The following is a 19,255-nucleotide window of genomic DNA, read 5'->3' as shown; positions in this document are numbered from 1 at the left end:
GGAAAGGTCACGGTCCATATACACAGACTCATCCAGTGACAGGAGGTATTCTCCCACCTTGTCGGACTCTTCTCCAACGAGAGTGTCGCCAGTGGATGACATCGTGACATTCCAGGATGTGCTGCTGAGGGGGGCAGCAAAGTTGGAGATCACACTGACAGTGCCCACTCCTTCCACCTCTGTGATATTTGAAATGTTGCAACGCAGGCACCTCTCTCGCCCTTTGCTGCCTATGGTGCCAGGACTGGAGGAACCGGCCATGGAGCTGTTTCTGACGCCGGCTTCTGTGAAGTCTGCGCCTTCTCTGCTTCAAAAGAAGTTCAAGCCCCCGGATGTGGATCCAGCGTTCATAAGATCAGATCCGGTTCCGGATTCGGTCACTGACAGCGGCCAAGAAGCAGCTTTCTACTGCCCCTTCTTCTATGGTCCCTCCCGACAAGGAGAGCTGTCAAATGTATTCGGCAGGGAGAAAAGTCTGCAGTACCGCTGCAACCTTGATGAAAGCGGTGAGTGCATCACCGCTTTTGGGTCGGTATGACCGCTCCTTGTGGGATTCCCTGCAACAATTGAGCTCCTCCCGAGGGACAGGAGAGAAGACTTTCAGGAGATCTTGAACGAGGGCATGATGGTCTCGAATCAGGTCATCAGTTCAGCGGCAGACGCCTCTCTCCTGGCTGCTCATGGGTACTACCATGGCATAAACCTGAGACGTCACTCCTGGTTCCGCCTTACTCTCTTAAACGAGAGGCGCAACAGCGGATTGCTAACTTGCCTTTTTCAGGATCTACCCTCTTCGGGACTCATGCAGATGAAGAGATGGCCCGCATGAAGGCAGAAGTGGAAACGCTGAAAGCTGTAGGTTTGGAGAAACCTAAGGAACAGAGGAAGTCCTTCCAGAGGTGTTACTCTTCCCAGAGATTTCAGCGAGGTCAAGGTCACCAAGCTGGCCAACAGTAGCAGTAACAACAGCAATACCAGCGACAACCCTTCCAGAAGCGTCAGAGGGGCAGAGGTGGCCAGCAATCCTCCTCTGTGAATAAGGGCCCGGCTGGGTTTAAGCCCTGAGGTGTTACTTCACCTCGTCCGTTACCCGCTCCGGTGAAGGGAAGCATGCAGAATTACTTGGCAGAGTGGAGAAAAATCTCTCAGGACAAGTGGGTGCTGAATATTGTTTGCAATGGATACAGTCTTTGTTTTTTCAGCCCTCCAGCTATTTCGCCGGTTCGTTCGCAATACCCGCTGCGCGAACTTCAAGCGGAGGCCGATACCCTGTTAAGAAAAAGGGCGATCGAAGATGTCCCTCTGTCTCAAAGGGGAAAGGGTTATACTCCAGGTTCTTTCTGGTACGCAAAAAGGACAAAAATGAGTTCAGGCCCGTTCTGGATTTGCAACAAGCAAACCAATGGATTCTCAAGGAGAAATTTCGCATGCTGTCCTTGCACCAGATCTATCCTCATCTGCAACGAGGGACCTGGCTTTGCGTAATAGATCTGCAGCATGCGTACTTCCATGTGCCCATTGCAAGGAAACACCGGAAGTTCCTGCGCTTCCTGGTCGGCACTAATCACTATCAGTACACCGTACTACCGTTTGGTCTGAAGTCTGCACCCAGGACTTTTTCAAAATGCATGGCAGTGGTGGCAGCGCACCAGAGAAAGAACAAGGTGTTTGTCTACCCGTACCTGGACGACTGGTTGATCAAAGCCTCCACCTTCCAGGAAGCGCAATTGCATTTCAACAGGACGGCCGTTCTGTTGAACCAACTGGGTTTGCACATCAACATGTCCAAGTCCGTTCCGACTCCTGTTCAGTGCTTGCAGTACTTGGGAGCCTCCATCAATACTCTCAGGGCAAGCCTGTCTCCTTTGGAGGAGTGACGCTTATCGATCCTTCGGAAGGTTCAGACTCATGTCCGTTCCATCAACGACAGTGAGGACTGTGTCTTCTCTTCTGGGATCGATGGCCTCTTGCATCTTCCTCACACTATATGCACAACTCCACATGAGACCGCTGCAGGAATGTCTGGAGTAACAATGGGACCAGAAACTAAGGAGCTGGGACGACAGGATCCAACTGTCTCTACATGCTTGACAGTCCCTAAGATGGTGGTGTTCGGCAGAGAATCTCCTCAAGGAGGTTCCGTTCCACAAGGATATTCCCATACAGACTATAGTGACGGATGCTTCTCCCCACGGTTGGGGAGCGCATTCAGACCATCTGCAGATCCAAGGAATGTTGTGCCAGGCTGAAGCCACGTATCACTTCAATTTTCTGGAACTCTAGAGCTGTTTATTTGGCGCTGAAAGCCTTTCATTCGTCCTTCTAGACCTACTCCTTGCTTGTACAGACGGACAATACGACCACAAGCAGCGGGGTTCGCGATTGCGCATACTGTCACAGGAAGCGCAGGCGATCTGGCACTGGCTGCTAGCCAGAGGACTGACGATAACGGCTACCCATCTACCAGGTGTGCAGAATGCTCAGGCGGAAGCACTCAGCAAGCTGATCCAGGAAAATCACGAGTGGGTCCTAAACGACGAGGTGCTAGAAACCATCTTCGAAAGATGGGGCACTCCAGAAATAGATCTGTTCGCCACCGCCGAAAACAGAAAATGCAGAGACTTCGCCTCCAGGTTTTACCAACCGGGGACTCTGGGGAATGCGCTATGGATCAGCTGGTCAAACCGCTTTCTGTACTTTTTTCACCCATTCCCCTTTTTCCGGCAGTACTCATCAAGCTGTCTCAATCCAGAGCACGAATGATCCTCATTGCTCCGGAATGGCCTCGACAATGGTGGTTCAGGGACCTGCTCCACCGGTCTCTCCAACCCCACCTGCGGCTTCCATGTCGGCCGGACGTTCTAACGAAGTTCGTGGGGCAGATGGTGCACCCCATTGTGGAGTTTGGCGGCATGGCTCTGAGATAGTACAGTATGGACACTTGAACTTGCCTGACAACTGCATGGAAATACTTAAGGAGGCCAAGAGACCTTCCACCAGGACTTCCTATGCCTACCATTGGAAAAGGTTCTGCATATGGTGCACGTCCAAGAACGCTGATCCTACCTCCTGCAAGGAAGATGTCATCCTTCCATATCTCTTGCATTTGGCTCATTCTGGCCTTAATTTCCATTCTATTAAGGTTCACCTCGCAGCTTTAACTGCGTATAGGAAGTGCCCTTCACAATCCTCCTTCTTACAGATCCCTGTAATGAAAGATTTTTTGGAGGGACTGAATAAAGTATTTCCCCCTGTTAGCGTCCATCGCCTTCATGGAAGCTAAATGTGGTGCTGTCACGGTTGATGAAGGAACCTTTTGAACCTATTCATAAGGCTTCTCTACAGCATCTATCCTGGAAGGCGGACTTTCTTGTGGCTATAACATCAGCCCGCAGGGTGAGTGAGATCCAGACCTTGTGTTGCCAAGAGCCTTATACTGTGTTTCATGCTTCTAAGGTTGTCATGGGGACTCACCCTAATTGCCTACCTAAAGTGATTTCTGATTTTCATGTCAATCAAACGATAACTTTACCTACCTTTTTCAACATCCTTCCTCTCCGGGGTAGAGGTCTCTACATTCCCTAGATGTAAGAAGGGTGTTGATGTTCTATTTAGATAAGACCAAGGACATTCGTAGGTCAGACAAATTGTTTGTCAATTATGGTTCGGTCAGGACTGGCCTTCTCACATCTAAACAGTCCATCTCTAGATGGATTGTATCCTGTATCCAGTTATGTTACCAAAAGGCTAACAAGACATTAGGGGGTAAGCCTAAGGCTCATTCCACCAGGGGCAAAGCGGCTACAACGGCTTTGCTACGTAATGTTCCCATTGCAGATATCTGTAGCACTGCCACTTGGAAGTCGGTCCATACCTTCGCCAAACACTACTGCCTGGACTCTGATGCCAGGGCAGACTCAGGTTGGGCAGGCTTCGTTGAGAAATCTGTTTGCACAGTAGTGGTTTTGTCTGTTTCCTCCACCGCTGGTTTGGTTTGTTGGGATGGGCTTGCCATTCTATTCACAAAATTATGACTATACACAGAGATCCCCGACTACAGAAGGAGTAGTTTCTTACCTGTAACTCCAGTTCTGTAGTAGGGGTATCTCTGTTATAGTCATAAGCGCCCGCCCTCCTCCCTGTGGATGAAACGATAATGTACTGAATGCTACAGGCCTGGCTTTATAAACCTTCAAAAAAAACTGAAAGTAAAAGGCCTTTGGCTGTGCATCCTGTGATACAGAGGGCCTCTGGAGAGTTCCTAAAGGCACTGTATCCCTTTTCCAGACACATAATGGCAGCCTATGGGGCTTGTCTGTCCAACCCTTCCTCTCTATCATGACAAAGGATTTTTGTGAAGGGGAGTTTCTCTAGGTGTGAAACTTTACAAAGTGTGTAAAATGTAATATTATTTGGCTATCTTTTTCACTTCGAGATGAAGTGCTGGCCAATGTAGTCTTGTAGTTTTAGGCTGCATTATTTGTCTTTGATTTTCTCTGAAGTGTCTATGCAGGACTGCAGAAGAAGACAACTTAAGAGACTATTTTGATTGCTCCGGGGTCCACGCACCTGGGCGGGAATATTCACAAGATTATGACTATAACAGAGATACCCCTCCTACAGAACTAGAGTTACAGGTAAGAAACTACTCCTTACTTAACGTTGGTGACACACTTTCTGGTGGATATTTTGTCTAACTGCAGATTCCTCACCACCCTCCCTATTTTCTCGAGTTGGCTTTTTGAAAAATATCTAAAGAGCTCCCAAGTTAAGAGATCTTCACACTGGTACCAACAACTGTTACACTCTGCGTCTGAGGATACAGAAAGAGAAATGAGAAATTAATGGCAGCGCCCGAGGGTCGCGCTTATGTGCTGCTTAGATCTGTCAGTTCTGGGGTGGTACAAAACTAACGTGGAGCTGCATTGTGTCACCTAGTGGAGGGAGCACTGTTAAAGAAAAAATTTTGATTTCAGTCTGACATCTGGGGAGTATTTTAAGGTGAGGAATGTATGGTCCAATAGAGTATCAACCAGAAATAGCGTTAACAAAGATAATTATTGTTTCTGTACACAAAATAGTCAGGAAACCTGGATACATTCTGATGTCAAGAAATCTATCTAGTGGCCGCACTACTAAGCTCAAGAATCCAATTCCAATGGGCACGCAACCTTATGAGTTGCTTGTTAAGAGCAGGCAGTATTCAGACAACCACCCGGTATGTTACACCTAGTGCTTGGGTCTCAATTCTGTAATTAGTCATGGTATCAGGCTTTAAAGCAATTTCCTATGTTTTCTCTTAACATATGCATTCTAAAATTCTCTGCAATATCTATGAATGTTTCTGCTTTCCAACATATGGGTTTCTACATTCTTTTGGCTGCAAAATAGTCTTGACATGTTTATTCAATCTTGAAAAAAAAGTAGCCTCATGAGAAATAAGTTTTAGGTGCTGTGCTTGTTAGCAGGGGAAGGTTGTAACTCATTCTTTGGACTAGACTGATTTTCAGGGCAAATGTCTCTGAAAAGTAATCAGGAAATAAGTATATATCATGTATGCATATTCTATTTTAACTATTTGCATCCTAACTATGTAGAAAGAAATATTGATGCTTCAAAAAATATGGCTGTGAGAGTTGCCAAACATTCATAGTTTCTCTGCATATACCTCCCAGGAACTAACCTAGGTAGTAGTATCTGGTGGTTTACTTTATATTAAAATCTAGTAATATTCAAATAATATAAGGACTTTAAAAGCAAAATGTCATTGACTGCAAATATGTACATTTAAATTTACATTTAAAAAAATTGTAAACCTGATTTTAATTAATGTGTATTCACACAAGTGCCTCTTGTCATATATTGACATGGTTAGAAGAAGGGCTTAAAAGTAGGTGTGCAAATAACTTAATGATTTGTACAGGTGAATTTAATATGAAATTGAATCAGTCCACCACCAACCACTTCTTTTAAGATAAATTGAAAGTGTGTAAAATGTGTTCACTGAGGTAGTTTTTCTAAAGTCCCTCCCCTCAAAGTAAGCAGTGTATTAAAGATCCTTGTCAGGAATGGTCTGGTGTATCTGAATGTTTTCAATTAATTTGACTCTTTCACTACTCAGACTTTTAAGATCGATCAACAGCAATGCCCAATTGAGTACATATTTATTTCTAAACATGATCATTTTATCTTTGGATGTTTTCCTACTTGGGTATCGACAGGAGTGACCATTGGCCTCAAAAGGTGTCCATCAATTTAAAATTATAAGAAGGGCTATGGAAATTCTCCCCTTCTCAGTGGATTATCCACATAGACCTTCGGAAACAATAGGAACCTTTTGTTAACAAACCTCAATCTATCTCAGTTCAAAAGATAAAATTGACAAGTTTTACAACTGCACTGAACCGTATAAAGAGAAAATCAAGAAGGTTGTTGATCAGCTGAAAATTAAACGTATGTCAAGGAAGGAAAAGAATGGAGGATAAGTATTCCAAATGATTTGAAAAATCATGTCTGGTACTAAAAAGCCAAATTAGTAAACTTCATAGACTTAACATGATTCCAGTGCCACACGTGATATAAGCAGTCTAAAGAAAGTATATGAAACGTTAATAAGGAATAAAAAGGTAACTCACTACCAAATAAATTGGAAAGTTGTGAAAGAAGCGATTGCCTTTCGAGTTATGAATTATGATTCCTAAAGAAGATTGACTGATCTATTCGAATAACCTCGTGGACCAGCAAATATGTAGGCCTTTTCTACAATCTTCACAAAGATTATCAATAGTTGGATTATTTTCTCTACCCTTTGTGAAAAAAGCTTTACATTAGTTGTAGTTAAGTTTGTGCTGCAGGTCCAGCTAATCTGCATGCAATTACGTTTAAAAAGCAAATACTGACTAGTGGGCAGAGCATATACCCTCTTTTTAGATAAATGTCTGAAATGAGTGAAATTCAATACTCATTGATGGGTGTCGTCATTAACCCATTCATAAGAAAGAGTGGTCGTAATCGCCTCACTACTGCCTCATGAGTCTAACCGATATCGTGTCTACATTTTACCCCAAAATAATATTAGAACATCTGCAGCAACTGGTGCTGAAGAGCAATCTATTTCTGATTTAAACAAGGGGTTTAAACGAGGTGTTTTAGAGACGGTCAACAATGGGCCAATTATTTGCATTATGGGCGATAGTGCACAAGTAGGTTTAACAAAATGTAAAACTTGGCTGCTTTGTCAACTTCTGAACATTCTCTGGTTAGGTGAACTGCTAGACACTGTGGTTGAAATTTAAAATATGGAAAGTTTCCCAGGTCTCCTAGCTGAGGTGATTATCTAGTCATATCAATATTAAAATTGCTCTTAAACAGGGATGTGTGGGCTGCAAAACTCTTAGGAATGTGTTTAGCTCACCTCCTGAATAATTAAAAAGGTACGCATTTATTTTCCTCAAAGTTGGGTAGAATTCATATTTCATGTTTGTTTTATGCTGTTGATCTATTTATTATGGACTACAAACCATTATGAAAATTAAAGGCTTGTTTTAGTTATTATTTGTTGATTGAATTAACTATTAAAATAGATAAGAAAAATCATGATCTTCAGAAAAAAAAGTAATTGCACGCGTCCTGGTATCTTAACAGTGAAATAAATCAAAGAAGTAAGCTCATAAATATCTGGGAATAAAATTTACAAACCATCTGAACAGGAATGATCATTTTGGCTCTCTGAAGATTTTCTCTATTATATTCTATTGTGCAGAGTTATTATATGTCGACCTGAGAGTATCTTTGGCTCTGAAATTCATCACTGCTTACTCTTCCCTCAGGAAGCATGTTTCAGGTAAAATGCTGTGAACTTAAAATAGCCTATTGAAAAGTCATGGCGCAAGATGGACATTAAGATTTTTTAATGTACTAGTCGTTAATGAGGAAATTAATACATTTTCTGCTATTCCTGGAAGGAAGCTATATTAAGTGAAAGATCATGGGACACCAAGACATGTAAAAATGATTACATACATCTCGGATTTAAAGGGACAAATTAAGATATGGATTTCCTTCCCTACTACAATTTATTAAACCAAACCTCATTAAGTCTATCAAAAATGTGATGCATTCTTTATTTGGCAAAATATGTACAGTCCCCTGTGTTTTACCATCTCGTTTATGAAGAAAAATTTCCCTATTTAGAAAGGTGTGTGAGATACTCTTGCAGCATGAGGTGCTTACAATTTTGCTTGGGTGTTTATAAAAGAAGTGTTAACCTGTCAAAGGAAATATGAATATGTAGTGTTTTGTAAAAGGCACAAATATTCGTTTGAGTGGTCTGTCGTGTGTTAATTCAAATCCATACAATTTTTGTAAGCCTTTTTGAAACTGAGCCATTTTATCAATGGCCTTTATCACTTCATAAAAAGGCAACTAAGATTATATTTGGGCAGTGTATGTTGAGTAAGCATGTTGAATCCTCTTTCTTTCTGCAGCAAGAATATTGGCGGTTAGTGGAGGAGAAGGATTGCCATGTAGCTGTGCATTGTGGGAGAGTGGATACAAACACTCATGGAAGTGGCTTTCCTGTGGGTAAAGCTGAACCATTTTCAAGGTATGGTTAAATGCTTCACAAAATCAGTCTCAACTGAAACATGCACAAACACATGCATCTATAGTGTGTGGCTGTGGGTACTTTGGGAGCAGATGTCTAAACTTGGTTTCTTTTTACAGGCATGGATGGAATCTTACCGTCCTTCCTAATAATTCAGGATCCATCCTGCGTCATCTTGGTGCTGTGCCTGGTGAGCTGGCTTTTTATCCTACTGGGAAATGGTGTGTGGTAATCGCTGCGAATGGTGAGGACTAGATTAGCTGGCAAGCATGTTTCTGTATGATACTGTTAAGAGGGATGCATGTATCCAAGATTATTTTGAAATAATTACCACCAGCAAGAAAGGGGTCATGTTTAATAGTTGTTTTGTCATTTATGGAGGAGTAAATGTTGCATGTCTGTTTATTAAAATTGCCTTGTACCATGGCTTTTTGTTTTCGTGAGGGAATGAAGTAATCTAAATACAGCATTTGTAGACTACCCTACCTCTTTGGCCGTTATCTGTTGCCCAGACTTGCTGTCGTCACCTGTTGATAAACCTTGCTGTACTGAATACATATGCTTTAACCCTAAACTCACACACATTTTTAGGTCTTGCCGAACAAACTGCTTTAGCGGCGGCCTGTTGCAGAAGACTTATTGTCTACAATGCAACATACATAGAGTGGGCTTTGGGTCACCCCCTGCACACATGATGATGGGTTACTGGTCTCTGTTATTGGCCCCAAATTGGATGACTTTCCTCGATATTCTGGTTTGTCCCACCTTTAGACATGGCTACTATACTGTCATTTGTAATGCTGTCTTTTATTCTTTCACTGTTAACCCAAGCTGATTGCTTTTTTATTTTGCTTTTTGCACTCCATGAGAGTGCAACAGTTTCCTTTCTCTAACCCTCCACTGCCCTATATTTTTATTTTTTTAATAACATATTATGATACCCATCCAAGAATGTTTGCTAAGTCAGTAGTCCCAATCAAAAGGGGAGTCTCAAGGTCCAGTGGTAGTCACAACTACATTGCACAGGTAGCTACAGTGGTGAACATTACAAAACATAACAAAAAGGTAGGTAGTTCAGACGACCAATCCTCACAGTGCCCATTACCATGAATGTACCCCACATAGGATGGGGTGCACACATAAACAATCTAAATATCAGGGGGGCACTGGGTTTCCCAAGAGTAAGTGAAGCACCTAAATATGTTTGAACTAAAGACTGTTTTCCTAGCAATTCAAGCTTTCCACACATACATGTAAGGGGAAGCAGCATAAATCCAAACAGACAACATAATTGTGATGTTCTATTTGAAGAAGCTATTGGGCACCAAATCACGTCATATCCAAGCTAGCACGGGACATATGGACCAGGACATTTCAAAGGAAGATCTATTTAGCATCAATGTACTTATCAGGACAACAAACACAAGCAGACCGATTAAACGGGCTAAACGAAATCTCACACAGCTGTTTATTAGAGCAAGGAGCTGTAGACACAAACTTCCAAACCAAGGGAGCACCATAAATAGGTCTGTTTGCATCATACGAAATTGTAAAATTCCCAAGTTTCACATAAAATGAACTGTTGATAGACTGGTCAGAAATATTCTGCCTCCGTCTTTCCATTGATTCCCCGTGGTGCCACTGGTAATGAACAAATTCAAGCAGACAAACATGACTGATACAAATAGCCCCTGGTGGGCCTGACAAACATTGTACTCATAACTAATCGAAGTAACAGACAACAAAATGCTAAAAAAACAGTGTTTCAAAACCCAGTAACCCTATAGGAGGCGAAAGTATGCCTCAAACTAGTGCACTGGCTCCTGCAGACCTTAAGTTTGGTTACATCAGCCTATCAAATGAGTGTTTGAAAGATCTAAGGTAGAAAAGATGACGTACCACATGCAAATGCTGTGCAGCTAAATGGGCCAGTTTAATACTTGGGTGCACAGAAGAAAAGTTGCTCAGTAACCGAAATGACTATTGCTTGTTAGATAGTGCAAAACATTCAGTCTTTTTACACCCATTCCGTTAAAAACCTTGATTAAAAAAACAAGTGCACACTGAGCTAGGAATAAAGAAGCAATTTTAGGTTTCCTAGCTATTATTTTCATCTAGAACATATGTATGGCCGCCACATGGTTATCAATCCACACTTTCGTGAAACACTATTCTCAATATCCCTGCAAATCAGAATTCACAGGCAGATAAGGTTCAACAGCTTTTTGTAGCTGCAAAGGTATTTAATCTTTTCCTTCCACTAAAGGTTAATGCAGCTACGTAATCTATGCACAGTATGTGAATCCAGCAAATGCCTTACACGTATAAGGAAAATCTTACATAATGCAGTAGTTTTGCAGCTTGAAGCTTTACTGGATTCACATACATCCCACCTGCCTCTCCTGTGACGATAGGGGTAAGGTAAAAGGCAAAACCCCAGAATAAAAGTTTGTAGCATGTGTGGCTGTAGATGCACATGCTCTGCAAACTCCTGTCATCTAATGTTGGGCTTGGAAGTTTGCAACTTGTTTTTCTTTTAAGAAGTCCTCTAAGTTCCCAAGCATAGTGTCTCTGGTCTTAGCAGGCGATGGCGTTGTGCTTGCACACTAGCTAATTGTTAACTGTTTTTTCTTCTTTCTTGCTCGGGCTTGGACTGCAAGGTTTCAAAATAGGTTGTGAGTCAGTGCATCCTCATTTCCTCATTTTGTTTGATGTAGGTAGGTGAATGTTTGGATACAATTCTGGGGCTTGGCTGTTGAATATCAGACACAAGTACTCAGTCGCGATTTAGTAATGCATAACTACCCTTCTCTATCCAATTAACTGAATATCATATCCACCACTCCAATTACTTTCATATTTCACTATACTAATTCACCACTAATCCTTTATGGGTCCCGGAGTAGCGTGCTATTCGCAAAAAAAAAGCTTCAACACCCCATCAGGGATAACCAGCGCTATATAAATGCTAACCTTTTCCCCGCTTTTATTCCTCTGCTACCCTTCTGACTCCAAATAACGGACTAACCTATCCACCACTCAAATTACTTTCATATTTCACTATACTAATTCAAAACTAATCCTTTATCGTTTCCGCAGTAGCATGCTACTCGCCGAAAAAACGCTTTGACGCCTCGTTAGGGGTAGTAAGCGCTATATAAATGCAATTACAATACAATAGTCCAATCGGGTTAAAACCAGTCTCTGCGCAGATTCAGGAACAATCCATATGAATTTGTGTAACCATTTCACAGTCGCAAAACGGGTTGCAGACCTTTGCTACCTGGGGCTTCATAGAGAACTGGGCATCCACTAGAAAGTCAAGATTCTTTACTATGGGGCCAGGAATATGGGTGTCACCCTGAGCAACGGGCCAGTGTTGAGGGCCCTAGAGGAGTGGATTCTTTCTCAATACCAGCACCTCTGTTGTTCCTCTATTCAATTTCAGCGAGTTGTTGTTCATCCATGATGTTTCATGAGTCAAAAATGATTTCTGTGACCCCGAATCGTGATTCTGCCGGGTGTTGCCATTTAGATCCGTTGCTACGTTTGAGTGGACAAGGTACAAGACCAACACACATAATAAAAAATTAAAAACTGCAAGCCATATGTGTATGCCAGCCATAGAATGCCAGATGCCATACGCCACCAGTCTCCATCCTTTCTGGTAAAAATAACTTTGACTGATGATAACGTCATAGATATTTGGTTACTGCAATAATCAGTTTTTATCGTTTCATCCCCTCTCATCCATTTTGAAGTAGTTTTGCCTTCTGTATAAGTTTAAAAAAACCTAAAAATTCTTTGCTACAAAGCGTTTTTATCTAACTTGATATATGTGGATCCTTTTGGCTTGTCAATTGTTTTGTACTAACTTCCTTTTACCTTAAAGTGATAAATGGTTGAATTGTTTCCGTATAACTTTATTGGACGATTTGCACGAAAAACTAAGTAGAACAATTAAATTATTGTTAAGCCATTCTTCTAAATACAATATTTCTTTCTTCCAAACTTTGATCTAGGTGTGACAATACCTTGGCTAAACATTGGCATGGTTTTTTCTACCTCATGCTGGTCACGTGACCAAAATCACCTTCCATACATTGACTACTTACACACTGGTGCTGATTGCATTTGGTAAGTACGCAAGCGACTTGTTCGGTCTCTTCCCACTTCTTTATTGTTTTAACCTAATGTGTCTTTTGAACTCTAGCTGTGGGGTATAGTCACAATTTACGTTATCACATTTTTATATACAAAACAAAAAGGTGCAAGGTTGCTGACATTTGTGTAACGAGGTGGGGCATTCTATTTTCTATTTCAAAAGTTTTTATTGGAAATTTCAGGGTTTTATAGTATATAAATCAGAAGTTGCTATATACATATGACCATTACATGTAACTATACATCATTCAAATAAAGAGCATATCACGTGAATTCAGCAGAGAAAGGCATTATGTCCCCCGATGGTGTTCATGACGTTCGGGACGGTCTCGAGGGTAATGTGACAGTCAACCATGAAGCCTTTCTAGGCTGGGCTCCTGAGAGCTTAGAGATCAATAGAGAGTGGAAAGGATAGAAATAGATAGGAGGAAGAAGAAGAGAGTAGAAAAGAGAGAGCAAAGGATAGAGGTAAGAGGTAAGATGGAAGATGTATGATGTAATATGTTAGACTGGACACCACGATGTGGCATAGCAGTTCAGGTTATGGGTAGCGGTCTATTTAAGCTATGGTAAAGTAAGATCGGCATTAGGAAGCTTTGGGAAAGTATGAGGAGCATGATGATTCACTGAGGTTTATGGGTTTTAAAGTAGATATCCAGTGAGTTCCAAAGTTTTCAAGCACATAAAGTCTTTGCTGTCTGGATTACTCTGTGTGTTTAAATGGACTGAATAGGAATGTCTGACATCATAGATCGGTAATGTGTTACTTTATTTATTAATCAATCCATTCAACCTAGGTATTGCATTCCTGCAGAGGAGGAAAGCAAACTGGATGATGTGGTGCATACCCTGTTACAAGGCAATGGCACGCCTGGCCTACAAATGCTTGAAAGCAACGTAATGGTAAGTCTTCATTTCACTTTTAAATAGTACTTTGGTTCGTGCATTGCCACAGTAAGATTTTTGTTAGCAACAGCTAAGTAACATATTATTGAAACTATGCAACTTGGCTAACGTTTATAAAATATGAATAATTGTACCTCAACATCTTTAAAGCACTAAACAGCAGGTAAATTAATTTACTCCTAGCCGGTCCGTATTAATCTTGGATAATAGTAGCCCCAACCCATTTGTTCTGTCTCACCAGGACTATTAAAAAATACTCTACATTTGAGGTTTGAAATAGTGTCTCTAAATTCCTAAATATCTTAACCCCTTCCACACTCATGACGAGCTGGGCTCGTCATGGTGTAGCCTCCTCGTACACTGATGACGAGCCCAGCTCGTCATAAAACAATGAAAAATAGCAATTCCCAGCACAGGAGGGGAATTGCCTTAGCAGCCATGGGGTTACAGACAAAAATTTACAGTGACTTGTATGATAAAGAAAACGTATCATTCAGGCTTTTGAGAGTAACATTTTGACCTGAATGATCAGTATTTAACCATTCTAGAGAACAAGTAGGGGAAAAGCTGTCCCACTTGCACAGAAAAGAATGATATTACCATTGCAGTTCTCATACATAATGTCATTTTTGAGACACAGGTGTCCATCCTGTCACATGACTTCACAAGTCCTCTAACTCAGTTACAGATGTTGAAGAACCACACCACCTTTTACCAACTGGGTACATTGAGACCCAAAATAACTCACCTTCCCCGTCTACTGGGATTCCAGAAGTAGTGAACTCTAATTTTCTGAAACTGCTTAGAAGTTCATTCTCTTCAGACCTGTACCACCAACTGGAGACAATTACCTTGGCCACCCAAATACTAGTCTCATTAAACTCCACCGTTCAGCAACAAAATAATTAAAACCAAGATAATGGCATCGTTCCTCCCTTAGAATCCCCTTCATACTGCACAGAGCAGTGGGAACACTTTGGATCCTGATAGTGGAATAAACCCCAATCCGAGTTAGGGTTTCATGGTAGTTACCGCGAGTCACCTTGAAACAGAAACACATTTGAAGAGAAACGACTTGTAAGATTCCAAGCTCTATACTAGATGTAAGAAGTAAATGTAAATGTAGAGGTACTTGTATAGCGCACGACTACCCGGAGGCCTCTCGGTGCTTGTACAAATACCGCTGAGGATCCCTTCCTGGCCTTTCCCTGTGAAGTGCCCACTCCTGGGCACCCTCAAGGTGAAGCCAGGCATCCTAGCATTGTTGGGGCCGTTGTGGAGATTAAGCAAGCTATTGCCCAGAGATGCAGAGCGGGAGCCATGATTAGAATAGGCACCGAGGCGAGAATTAACAGGTCCGAGGAAATTGAGCCCAAGACTCGCCGAGGCGGGAATTGAACCCTGGTCCCGGGCCAGACTTCTGCATCAGGGTCTGCCGCTCTAACCATTGAGCCACACTTCTCCACTGCACAGCATGTGACTCTACAACACTATGGCAGGCAACCAGATGTTACACTTGACTGATTCACTCCTTCTCAGTCATAGAAATCATTACTAAATTCTTGAACACGGACTACCTAGGTCTCAACATGGAAGAAACCAGAGAACCGTTTTAGGCAGAGAATATAAATATATATATATATATATATATATATATATATCTTAAAAACCTGAGACCCTTAGATCAGTCTGAAGCTTTACCCCTCTGATCTAAACAATTACCGTCCCATTACCTATATTCCCACTCTCGCCAAACTGTTGGAATAATGCGCACAACTACAATTGACTAAACACATTGATCAGTTTGATCTCCTCAACCCTCATCTTTTTTTTTTTTTTTGAATATTTTTATTGATATGCAAGATGACAAAATAAAACAGAAGGCAACAAGAATTCATATACGAGTTCATCCATTTGTAGAATTAAACAGAAGGCTTAAGAGTCATACAAATTAATAATGTTATAGCAAAATAAAATTCTCAATCTAGCAGGGTGCCCCAAATTCTGTTAAACTTAGTCAATGAGCGGATTCCCCTAAGGTTAGCTAAGGCTAGCTCCATAGCGTGTATTTCTATTACTAAGGTCCACCATTTCCAGATCGTCGGTGGTTCTGGGTCGATCCAGGCCCTAGCCAGAGTTAGTTTTGCACATGAAAACAGTATAGTAATTAGAGATGATTGTGGGGATAAAGAGGTGTTGAGGTCTAGTAGGACCAAAGCAGCCGTGGTGGTGGGACACGAAATATTTTTTATTCTCAGTACCCTCAATATGTCGCCCCAAAAGTTCTTTAGTTTGGGGCAAGAGTATAAGATATGAACTAAATTAGCTGCTTCCAGCGAACATTTAGGGCATTTGGTACGGCTACTGAAGGAGGGGTTTAATGACCATTTGGTGATTCTTTCTGGTGTGTAATATAACATGCAGGTTGTTCTGTATTGTTGTAGTCGAAGGCTGGATGATCGTACGAGATTATTTATATTAGTAAGAGAGTGCTCTATCTGGTTAGAGGTAATATTTAGGTTTAGCTGGGTACTCCATTTCGCCGCCAGTTTGTCGCTATCGTTGGTTCTAGAGAGGCTGAGTATTTTATAAGATTCGCTGATGACTGATTTATTCTTATTTGAGTAGAGACAAGTCCAGATATCACAATCCGAAATATTTCGTATCTTTTTATAGTTGATCAGATAGTCATGGATTTGCATATATTTGAACCTTGAAGATTCCGGTAGATTGTATAGCAGCTTGAGTGTATTAAATTCTAGCAACCCCTGCGAGCCGTACAGATCCTCCAGCGTCTTAATCCCAAGAGAAGCCCAGCTATTAGTGATAGGATCTGTGAAGATAGCCGGGAGACCTGGGTTGCCCCACAACGGAAGTTTTGAATGATAAAAATTTGTTTTGCAATGTTTTAATATATTATTCCAAATCCTAACAATGTCTCTGGCGGTCTTGAACTTTACCCTTTTGTAGTAATTCGGGTCATTGATTCTGAACAAAAAGAATAAGGAGTCTTGTTTCAGCATAAAAGAATGAAAAAAAAGGGGAGTTCTATCTCCGTGTAGTACTGAGCGTATACGAGTAAAAAATGAGGACCAAAAATATAATTTGAAGTCTGGGACATTTAGCCCTCCTTTGTTTAGATTATTTTTCATTGTTTTTAATGACCTTCTGGCCCTTTTGTAGCCCCATATAAAACTGCTCAGAAGCCCGTCTAGATGCTGAAAAAATGTATTGTTAAGTGACAGCGGAATGGAACGGAATAGGTATACAAATTTTGGCAAAACTTTCATTTTGATAAGATTAATTCTACTAATCATATTTAAGGGCAGTTTGTTCCATTTTTTCAAAACAAAAGTAGTTTTTTTAATCAAGTCATTATAATTTATATTGTTAATATTTTGTAGTCTGGCTGTTAGTTTAACCCCAAGGTATGTGGCCTCTTTGCAGATCCCAGGTATAGGGACAGATGGGGAGTAGTTCGATATGACTTGCGTCTTCTGAACGTTGAGCTTGTAGCCTGACACCTTCCCAAATTTCTCGGCCTCGAGGTATATTCCTTTTAGTGCTTTAGCAATGTCCGTGGTATATATGGCAATGTCATCAGCGTAAGCTGTCATTTTCAGCTCCTGTTAGTCGAAATTAAATGGGATAATCAGGTTTTGGAGGTGAAGTGCAAGTAAAAAAGGTTCGAGTGAAAGAGCAAATAAAAGAGGTGAAAGGGGACATCCTTGCCGAGTCCCGCGCATTATAGGGAACTCTGATGAAGTCAAGCCCCCGTAGCTGATGCAAGCGGTGGGATTGTCATAGAGTGCTTTTATACCCCTCAAAAAGTTTCCCCCAAGACCTATTTTAGATAGTGCTCGCCAGAGATAGGTCCACCCCACTCGGTCGAAAGCCTTTTCGGCGTCTAATAGTATCATGCCGAGTGGAATGGACTTAACCTCCGCGATATCAAACGCTGTGATTGCCATGTTTACATGCGCGGTTGTATCTCGCCCTAAAATAAAGCCATGTTGTTGTTGATTGACAATTTTGGGCATAAAATGGGCTAATCTATTAGCCATGATCTTAGCGAATATTTTCGCATCAGTGTTGATCAGAGAGATGGGTCGGTATGACCCTCTCTCTTCCTTGTTTTTCCCTTTTTTTAAGAAAAAAACTATTTTTGTCCTGTTCCAGGATTTAGGAGCCATTCCGTTTGGTCCAATCGATTGCATTACTTCCAATAGTAGTTGTTCTAGTTCTTGGCCGCAAGTTTTATAGAGTTCCAGAGGTATTGTATCCTCTCCTGCCGCTTTCCCTGTTGGTAACGAGTTAATAGCCTGTTGTAATTCATTAAGTGGTATAGCATTAGAGAGTGCATCCAGGCCTAATGGGTTCCCTGTACTCACTGGATGTTCTTCTACATATTCCTCAATTGATTCTATATCGGGGGGGTTTTCTGGGGTATATAGGTTTCTATAATACTCAGCGAATTGATTAAGTATATCTTGCGGCTGATTATATATTTTGTTCCCTTGTCCTCGGATTTTAGAGATTAAAGTATCTGCTCTATCTTCTGCTACTTTATATGCTAAGACTTTGCCAATTTTGTCCCCACCCTCATATTGGGCTATTTTGAATTTTTGGATCCTAGTGCTGTTTTTCCTAATAAGGTTAGATTTTATATCATTTTTCAATGTGCTAAGTTTTAGGTTGATTTCCATTACTGCTGCGGGATTATGCTGTAATGCGTTAACAAGTAAATCTTCCAATTTGGTTATACTATCCAATAGTGTATGCTTGTGCTGCTTCTGTTCTGCGTTTTGCCTGATGACATAGGCTTGAGTGAGCCCTCTGATACTTGCCTTGCAAGAGTCCCATACCATGCAGCACCCGGTTGAGTTTCTATTAATTGTTATATATTCATTGAGATGAGTTTTGAGCTGTCTCACATAATTTGGGTCAGAAAGCAGGTGTCTTGGGAAAGAGAAAGGCCTAGGTGGTGTCCGGGTGCTTTGTGTATCAAATGTTAATATGAGTGCGTTGTGATCAGATGTTATCCGGGGACAGAGGATCATGGAACCAGCCTGTAATAATGTATCGCTAGTTAGAGCCAGATCTATTCTAGTGCACATCTTGTGGGGCGCAGAGTAGTATGTGAAGCCCGGTACAGATGGATACAGATATCTCCAGGCGTCTTTAATATTGTGTGTCCGACATATATCTTTTATGGACAGCCTGGTCTTGTGCATCCTTTGATGAGCATTTGGTTTGGTGGTATCTATTTTATAGTCCAAAATACAGTTAAAATCCCCCATTATTATGAATTCCCCCTCCCAGCCCAGAAGTTTCACATTTAGTTGGTCAAAGTGTTTTGGGTCATCTACATTTGGGCCGTAGACTACGCATAAAACATACTTAGTGTTAGCGTAATTGATTTGCGCTATGGCCCATCTGCCATCCTTGTCATGAGCAGTTTGGAGTACCTCTACCCTGAGTCGTTTGTCCTTAAGGATAACAACTCCTCTTGTAAGATTCCCAAAAGTGGAACAAACCAAAACTTCATATCCCAGTTGATTTAAGATTTTCCTGTCTTTC

General features: G+C 41.4%; 1 protein-coding gene across 2 annotated transcripts in view; it reads left to right on the top strand.

Moving 5' to 3' along the window:
- Positions 1-19,255, top strand: part of JARID2 (jumonji and AT-rich interaction domain containing 2) — a 684,143-nt gene that overhangs the window by 531,299 nt on the left and 133,589 nt on the right. The window contains exons 10-13 of one of the 2 annotated variants that reach the window (XM_086965161.1): positions 8,487-8,605; positions 8,725-8,795; positions 12,628-12,742; positions 13,567-13,672. In XM_086965161.1, the coding sequence (XP_086821287.1) occupies positions 8,487-8,605; positions 8,725-8,795; positions 12,628-12,742; positions 13,567-13,672 (411 nt within the window). Of the gene's footprint in view, positions 1-8,486; positions 8,606-8,724; positions 8,850-12,627; positions 12,743-13,566; positions 13,673-19,255 lie in introns of both variants that reach the window. The other variant, XM_086965160.1, reaches the window with a different exon arrangement.

The sequence above is a fragment of the Lissotriton vulgaris genome, chromosome 4_1, assembly GCF_964263255.1.
Source record: "Lissotriton vulgaris chromosome 4_1, aLisVul1.2, whole genome shotgun sequence".
NCBI lineage: Eukaryota > Metazoa > Chordata > Amphibia > Caudata > Salamandridae > Lissotriton > Lissotriton vulgaris.
Note: the sequence above shows the minus strand (reverse complement) of the source record. Positions and strands in the feature narration are given on the sequence as shown.